We start from the raw sequence: 9,849 nt of genomic DNA on the forward strand, positions 1-9,849 counted from the left end.
ATATATATATATAATATATATATATATATATATATATATATATGTGAAGGATTAAAATTCATCCAATAAGAGAACAAATTAGGGAAGGAAGCCTTATTTGGGTAGAATGGGATCCAATTATCATGGTAAATGTTACCCAAAATGTATTTTTCGCCTGATTTTCACCAATAATTCGAATCATTTTTTTTCTCTCTCTCTCTTTCTCCCTCTCTCTCTCCCTTTTTTATTTCTCTCTTTTCTCGTTTTCTCACTCTCTTTCTCTATGTTTCACTAAAGTAGTTGTCATCAACAATTATCTTCAAGGAAAAAGATTGGAAAAATAGATGAGTTGAGTGGGTGAGTGAAATGAATGAATAGTATGAGTTGAGAGGAAACTAAAATGATCGATAATAGAGAAGAGATATGAAGTGAAAAGAAGCCTAGAAGATAATGAAATTCATGTCCCCATCATCTTCTCCTGTCCCTACCATCTCTTGTCCACATCATCTCATGCCCCCATCATTTTCTCTTGTCCCTATTCTCTTGTCCACATCATCTCATGTCCCTATTATCAACATCACCATCATCTTCAATTTTATTTGGTTCTTTCTTTACATTATAATACTAAATCATTTTCAATATTCCTTCTAACATTAACAAAAAAAGAATTAGTACTTTAAAAAAAAAAGAAAAAAGAATTAAATGAACAATTTGAAAAGTTAGTCCAAAAAAAAAAGAAGATGAAATGAATTATTAGATTTACAGTAAATGAATAAAAATTACAATGTCAATTAGCATACATTCATATTTTTAATAATTAAAATAATAATCCATAATCTCGAGAAAAAGAAAAAAGGAGAAAAAAGATAATACAATTGTACAAATCGTTATCACAATACTGATATCATTCAATGACTGCTATTGATTACAAATAAATGATAACAATTGTTGACAACATTATCAAAGGAAAATATTGCAAAATTGATATTCAATTCATACCATTATTTTTTTAGACATTTTTCATCACCAAATCCTTCAACTTATCTTGATTGTTAACCAATATTATTGCTTTTTTATCATTATTATCATTATCGTCATCATCATCATCATCATTAGACTTTAATTTTATTTTGCAACGTCTGTTATTGGCTATTCAATAAATTTAATTGCTGCTGCAATAATTACTGCTGTTATCGTTATTGTTATTGTTGTTGTTGTTGCTATTGTTACTGATACTACTATTATTTAAATTCAATCTGCAAATATTTTGTGAACGGCTATTTTGTACAATTGTTTACTTGTACATTTGATAACTTATTTAAAAATTTTATTACTTCATCAATTAATCAATGTTTTAACAGAACAAAATGAATGATATGATTTCAAAGTGTAGGAAATGCACACAGAGAGAGAAAAAGGGAGAGAGAGAGGGAGAGAGAGATATGAAAAATATTTTAGCAAATTAATTAAAAAGGGATGAAAAACAATTCTAAACTTTTTTTTTTTTGATATTTCGTTAATAAAACATGCATTAATAATAATGATCTTTTAATTCTTTCATCTTTTTCTTTTCCATATTGATTGTCAAATATTCATTTTTTCAAAATTCATTTGTTTTTTCTCATATTGGTAATACTAAAAGACGAAAAGTTCATAGAAAAATACTGTAAATGATAGAGAAAAAAGGAATGTGAGACAGAGAGAGAGAAAAAAAAAGTAATGAAAGTTTATTTTTGAAAACATTTATTTGACAAAGTAGAAAAATTGAAATTACTACTTAGCATTTTAAACTATAACAATACAGCAACAAAAAATGTTAATTACTACTTCGTAATTTTCAAATTGATTTTTTAATTTAAATTTAAAGTTTAAATCCAAACAAGGAAATGACAATTTTTGAAGGATTTTTTGATTTTCGAAGAATTCTTCAGTGATAAAGAAAAAAAGAGGGCAAATTCAAGAAATACTTAAGTATTGAAAAAGAAATATTTGCAGAATAAAATGATGGGAAAGAGGAAAAAAAAGAAAATAGAAAAGAAAAATGAGAGGTACTCCATAAAATGACAATCATCAGGAAAATTATCATCCATAAAAGATAAATTTTTTTATTTTCGCATTTCATTTCTTTCAAATTATCAAGATTGAAGAATATATATTTTTTCAAGAATCGAAGATTATTCATTTCTTGCACAAATAGATTAGTAATTAATCCTTGCAATAATGTCATATAAACAATTGGCAGATAGATGCCTGATTAAAATGATGAATTAAAACTCAACTAAATGATTTAAACGGGGAGAAAATTCAAATTCGAAGTTTTAATTGGTTTAAAACTTTTAAACAATAAAAATGATACCATCTTCCGGTTGAGTATTTCGTCTATGGCTATAATAGGATGGTGGATCACCACAATCATATCGGGATATTGGTGTTGGAGGTGATGTATATGCAAGAGTAATATCACTGCTGTAGTATGCTTGTACATCACCTGAAAATTTTTGCTAATTTAAAACTTAAATTTAATCACTTTGATAAAGGATAATATAAATATTTTGAAAAAAAAATGTATACATGAATATTTTAATTTTTTTAGAATGTTTTTTCATTTGTATTCGCATTAACATTTCTATTTTAGTATTCTTTGTTAAAATGTATTAGTTTTTTATATTTCCAAATTCGAAAGTCCTTCCTTTTTTTTTAAAAGTATTCAAGTAATTATAAATATATAAATAACATACATTTGTGATTGATTCGAAAAAAAATTGAACGGAAATGGCGTAAAATATATAATAATGTCCAAACGACAAAAAATTAGATAATATATAAATATATATGGGGAGAGAGAGAGAGAGAAAGAAAGAGGGAGAGAGAGAAAACGGAAGTAATAAATTAACTGTTTTAAAAACGGTAGAATTATACAACTTATACAATTAAGTTAAACTAATAGTATAATTCAAATATTTGAAATGTAACGTAAAATTAGCAATACTCGATATTATTTTATAACAAAAAAATAATTATTATTTGTGCGACAGCATTTTAATGGCTGACATATATTATAGTTGAAAATCTTTTCGGATAGAAGTAAGCACAAAACATAAATAACAATAAATTCAAATAAAATAAGATGAAAATTTAAATTCACCAAATTGTTCATTTAAAAATGAAAAAAATTATGATTGATATAATTAAATTAATCATAATTCAACTATTTCAAAAACAAAAAAAAGAAGGAAAAGAGAATGGATAATAAGAGAATATTCTCTTGTCACTTATATTAAATATCTTTTCCTTTTTTCTTTTTATTTTATACATGGCAAAGATAATCAATAATTAATTATGTAATTTGGTCAATTTTTTTTTACTCATTTCTTTTTAGCTCATGTCTTATATCGTCTATTCCTATCTTCAATTTTGTTTGTGGTTGTAAGATCATAACTGATCGATAGATAGAATATTGTTGATAATCATATCGAAAATATTTTACCTTTAATTTTATTTTTAAAAGAAAATTTTAAACTTTAATGAAAAAAAATTCATTTTTATTTTGCAACATGAAATAATTACTACTTTTTTATTCAAGTTGCATAAAAATGTATACATTTTTTTCAAATTCAAATATTGCTAACTGCTCAAAAAAAAAAAAAATATTTGGAAAGTCATTTCCACTTTTTAACTTCATCTATCACATTTTTAAAAAGTATTTAAACAAAGAATACACTTAAGCAAATTCAAGAGTACTTAAACAAAAAAAAAAAAGGTTAAACAGTGAGAAAATTCTTTTTTTATTTTCTATTTTTTACCAATGAAAATTTTTTTTTCATTCTTTTTCCTCCGTTGAAAAAAAGAAAATGATATTTTTTTCGAAATAAATAAAATTACAATTCATAAATTTCAGGAAAAAGTCATTTCAGCTTTTTTAATCTCATCTCTTTTTAATCTCATCTTTTTAAGGGATAAGAAAAGTATTTAAATATTTTCAGTCATTAAAATATTAATGTCTTTTTTTGTTTCTTTGAAATACATTTAGGTTTCATGTCTAATATGAAAATGACAAAAATGACACATCACATTAAGATAACGAAGATTACATTTCACATTTAAATAAAACAAATCAGGTTTGTGTTCCTTTTTCTTTTTCGGAACATACATGAACTTCCGTTTTCTCCTTTTTTTTCACCGTTCAAATCATTGAGGAAAGAATAAAATCATAAAATTACCTTTCCTTTTTTTTTTTAAAAGAAAAGGATTAATATTTAAAATAAATAAATGTTTTTTAACAATTAAACAAAACTTTCAGATAAAAAAAGCCAAAACTTTCCTTGTTGTGTTCACATTCTTCTTTTAAATTTTATTTTTCCAATAATTAAAATTCGTTTGACAAAACAAAAATGACAGAAAAAAAAGTAAAAAAGATTATCATACAATTTTGAGGAGAAAGAAAAATCAAACCTCTTCCATCAGCTATACCATAATCATGCGATGATCCTTCACGACTTCGATGTACCGTATTAGGACCAACAATAGCTGTTCGAGTACCACCTAAAGGTTAATGTTTATGAAAAAAGAAAAGGTAAAACAAAACAAATTTATTTATTGTCCATCATTCTATTCGCATTCATTCAGATAATATTACTTCAAAGTGATAACATGAGTGGGAAGTTTTTTCGAATAGAGTTTAATAATTTATTAATTTGGAAAAATACCGATGTTATTCGTGGCGGGGGAAAAATCGAGAAAAAAATTGGTAAAAATCTAATTTAACTCTTGATTCTCATTTACATTCATTCTCATTTCAAAAGGTATCGTCCGTAAATTATTCAAACTTTATAATCCATAAAATGGTTCAATTTTATAATTTGTAAAAAATTGAAAAATGATGGAAAGATTAAAGATTAAAGTAACGAAATAGTAATAATACAAAGGAATGCAGTATTGATTTCCTAATAAAATTGAATATGATCTAGCAATTGTTGGAAAATGCTATTCTAATAATTTATAAGTCCTATATTATTATTGCAATACTTTATTAAATATATTGATAAGTATACCTTTAATCAATTATTTAGAGTAGAAAGAAAAGAAATGGAAATAAAAAAAAAAAAAAAACTTACTCGGTAATGAAGGTTCAGGTAAACTATCAGTATATGATGTGGAACGTGTAGTAGTATACTGATTAGTTTCATAGGTACATGGAATACTTCGATTTAATGATTGAGGAGTGGAAAGACATCGTGATGGCATTTCAGATTTCAATTCTTTATTACCATTTTCATTTTCACGTCGACGAAATCGTACTTGAAATGAAAATTATTGAAAAAAGAAAAGATTAAAATTTGGAAAAAAATCACAAAAAAAAAATTAACCGAAGATCTTAATTTATTTTATTTTTAAAACGTCAATTTAAAAATAATTATTGTTACAATTAATTTATATTTCTTTCTTTAAATTATTCATTTAATGATAATTAGAATTAGCTTCATTTATGCTAATAATTAATTGGTCAATGATTAAAAATTTATTTCATTCGTAAAAATTTTATTTGACAAATAAATTTATTCTGAATATTTCAAAATGTAATATTTCTGTTTTTTTTCCTTTATCAACTTTTTTTAAATACTTTTCCATTATTATTATACTATTTTTATAACCGTTTCTAAATACTAATTTGAAATTTTAATTTATTTATAATCAAAAATGATTGAATTCCTTTTCTTTCATATAATTATTACTACTTTAAATAATAAGAACACTGCGTCAAAAAAATTAATTGGATTAATTAAATGAATGATTTATTGCTGATTGTAACTTAGAAGAATTTCATTTTCCTTATAAACAAAAGAAGCGAATTAATTAACAAGTTTCTTAAAGTAATCTTTTAGACGACAAAAAAGATGGGACGAAAAAAGTAAAAGAAAAGAGGAAGAAACAGTTTGAAATGTCAATTATACTATTTATTTTCGCATCAATCTCTACACAATAAGGTGAAATTAGAAAGAGAAGAGATATGTGATCCGGAAATTAAACCGGTTTAGGTATACCTTTGGTTGATTAGAATAAAGTTCCTACAAATTAGGTTATCATCAACATACATTAACTAATTGGATTATTTCATTAATCTATCATTAACTAACCTTGATTAATTGTTAATATCAACTAATTAAGGCACTTAATTTGTCATCAACTAATGTCTATTTTCTCTTTGATAATTAAATTAAATCAAACTATCATGTTGAAGAACTGATAACTAAAAAAAAGGAAGAATTCATATATTGTCTCGATGTCATTCATAATTATCTATCCGAAATCACTCAAGTATTAATTAAAATTCGTATTTAAATACTCGTTCGAAAATTTATAATTGACCAGGTCACTAAAATACTAAATACAATAAGTATATAATATTTAAATCCTCATGAAATCTTTCGATTGTATATCACACTACATTCTCAATCAAATAATTACAAAGTTTTCCCATATAAATATCAATAAATGTTCATCGACGTTGTAAACTCGTAATTAAATACTTGTTTAATGCTGAACATTCTTAATTTGATTTTGAATATCTATTTAGAATTTCTAACTTAATAGTCCCTTCGAAAATAGCTATTTGTTGATTTAACACAAATCATCATAAAGTAATTGAATGAAAAATTAACAAACAAATGAAATAATCCAATCATAAGAATTTTTAATTAAATGTTTCTTAAAATTTTCGGGCAAATAAGTCATAATTAAGCATTCATAATATTAAATTACTGCAAATAATTGAGTATTACATTTGTTATTTTACCTTAATAAATTAAATAAATTAAATTTAATAAATTAATAAATTTTTTAATAAATTAAAATAATAAATATATAAATATAATAAATTAAAATAAGTAAATCTTAATTAAGAAATTGATTCGTAATATTATTGCAAAACTTACATTTGTTATTTTACTTTAATAAATTAAAATAATTAAATGTCGATTAAGCAAATTAAAATTGTTGTAATATTGGTATAATTTACCTTTTTATCATAATTAATTTATTTTTTCCATAAAATTAAAATAAATTTTTAATGAAAGGAAAAAAGAAAATTTAAAATTTAAATTTACCATTATTTAATGCGGCACCAAGCCAAGATGAGCACAGCATTCACTGAGGGTACACACATAAAAAAAAGAAGAAAAAATAATTTTTTTTTTTTTGATATAAAGAAGAGCGCAAATGGCAACAAACGAAGAGAAGAAGAAGAAGAAGAAGGAGGAGGAGGAAGAAGAGAGGAGAGGAGAAGAAAGGAGAAGAGGAGAGGAAGAGGAAGATTGATAGGATCAAATTGGCGCAGATGTTTCAAATGGTTCAACAATTTATAAGAATGAAATGGGAAGGAGAGAAGATAGAATAGATAATGATTGAGTCAATTCCATTTAATTTCTAAAATTTCATTTCATCTAAAATCATGCATTTCATTCAATTTTTAAATTTAAAAATTTCATCTCTCTAATAATTCTTAAAAAGCAAATAATGAATAAAAATGGACATTTCGTGCAGTATAATATAGTTGTAATTGGGAAATAATGTCATCGATTGTCATCATTGTCCACTTTTGTAGAGATTATATTTCAAATTAAACAAATTCTTGTTTCTTTTTTTTCCCTCCTATTTCCTTTCAATCTTTGTCTCTTCTTGCATCTCCTCCTCCCTCTCTCTCTCTTTTTCTCTCCCAATCCTTCTTAAAAAAGATAAGGAATTGCAAAGGAATGAAAATAAAGGGAAAAAGAAAAAGAGAACGAAGTGCGGAGAAAGAGACGAAAGAACGAAAGGGGTCAAAGTTATTCGATTTCTGAATTTTGATGAAAAGAATTTGGACCGACCCGCAATTGAACCAAACCATAAATCATAAATTGGTACGATGAAAATATCATGGAAATGATAGGAGGCATTAAAGGAGAAAGAAAATGTTAAAATGAAAAAGAATGGAAAATGATGAAGAGAGAGAGAGGAAATGAGGAAAAAGATGAGGGATAGTAGTGGAGAGTTTGTAAATCGATTGAATGAGATGAAAAAGTGGAGCAGATAATAAGAAAAAAAATGGAAGGAAAAGATGAAAAAAAACATCGAAATGAAAGGACAGATTATTTCAATGAAATTAAAATGAAAATAGATGAAAAGGAAATTAAATCGGAACTGGAAATCTTTAATCGATCGATCGGTTAATGATATTATTATAGTAATTGTAGCGATTTATTATTTATGATGACGATAAAGCATAGTGCAGTCAATATTGTTGTAATGGTCAATTATTGATTTTCATAAAATTTGCTATTAATAATTAGCATTTCCACGCTATTATGAATTAGAATAAAACCAAAAAAAGGTTAATTAAATTTATTCACTATTAGTAATTAATTAGTTATTCCATTTATTGGCATTAATTCATTATTATTTTCTGGCTAATATTTATTTTATTCTTATTTACTATTAATGATTAATTATTTTGTTATCGGAATTAATTTATTTCTGCCAGTTTTTTTAGCTAATAATCTTTTTTTTTTGCTTATCTGTTATCAGTGACTGATTACTGCATTGTTGGGATGAATCATTTCATATTTATTCGATATTTATTATTTTATTATCGATATCTAATTCCTTTTTTTCAGGAGAAAAATAGTTTTGTTCTTGTTTGTTTTTAATGATTTACTATTTCATTATCGGAGCTAATTTATTTTTTGCTTTTTTTTCCGATTCGATTAATATTAACAAAATTTCGATTAATGATTAACGAAATAATTCGGTTAATCCGTTTAACTAATTAACCATCCTCCAATTATTTACAGTCACAGGATTTATGAATAATTAATCATTTATTACATAATAAGGAAATTTGTCAACGTAAATTGTTGTTAATGGCAAAAATGACTAATTAATCAAAATAAAATAAATTGTTGCGAATGATTTTTTTTTAAAACATTATTGGAGATTTAAATTAATATAAATTTTTAATGTTCAAAAGTTTGCAAAATGCTTATGTAAGTTAATTAAATAATCAATCCGTTTTAAGTTTGGGCCAAACTCATTATAGTAACCCAGGATGGTTAATGCTTTCTCTTATATTTTGTTAAACAAAATTCAAATTTAAATGACTGCAACGAAATGTTGACCTAATATAATTTGTTATTAATTTATTGCTTATAATATTGACACTCCATTTAATGTGCACACTGCGACTGAAAGATTCCGTCAATTCAAATTACTCAAATATAAATTAGTTCTGATACATTTAAATTAAGTTAATTCGATTATATTTAAGTGAAATCAACTCAAATACATATAAATGTAATTCAATTTAGTAGGTTGCCTAAATACAAACTTGTTTAAATTAAACTAATTCATTTATAGCCAAGTGAAATTAATTCAATCGAGTACAGTTACTCTAATTTGATTAGTTTTGATATAATCAAATTAAACAACTTCAATTATATTCAATTAAAATTGATTGGAATATCCTAAAATTTAGTTTGGGTGTATTTTGAATGTAATTTGATCATGTACAGTTAAATTTAACTACAATACCACACTATTATATCATTAAATGACGGTAATCATTGAATGACAATAATGTGACAGGTAATAATTGGAATGAAAATTAAATCATTCTCGGTAATTTTGAAGGTCTTAAATTTGGAATTAATTTCAAAAGTCTGTTATTAAACGAACGTTGTGTTTATTTACAATATTGTTGACGTAATTGACGTAATTATTTGACATTTTTATATAAAAGTTGTTTCAACCAAAAAAAAAGTGTTTGTGATAAGAAGTCGACACCTATGCTACAAGTAATTATAACGATAAGCAAATTTGATGGATTTAATCTGAATGCTT

At 24.4% G+C, this 9,849-nt stretch overlaps 1 protein-coding gene across 1 annotated transcript; it reads right to left on the reverse strand.

The window, feature by feature from the left end:
• Window positions 1-2,315: 2,315 nt before the first annotated feature.
• Window positions 2,316-5,223, reverse strand: LOAG_09717 (hypothetical protein; the record flags this gene model as incomplete). Its single annotated transcript, XM_020448001.1, has 3 exons — window positions 2,316-2,467; window positions 4,432-4,521; window positions 5,094-5,223. The coding sequence occupies 3 exons, from the start codon at window positions 5,221-5,223 to the stop codon at window positions 2,316-2,318; spliced, it is 372 nt and encodes a 123-aa protein (XP_020301819.1).
• Between the last annotated feature and the right edge of the window lie 4,626 nt (window positions 5,224-9,849).

Source organism: Loa loa, assembly GCF_000183805.2.
Source record: "Loa loa unplaced genomic scaffold supercont3.261, whole genome shotgun sequence".
Lineage (NCBI taxonomy): Eukaryota > Metazoa > Nematoda > Chromadorea > Rhabditida > Onchocercidae > Loa > Loa loa.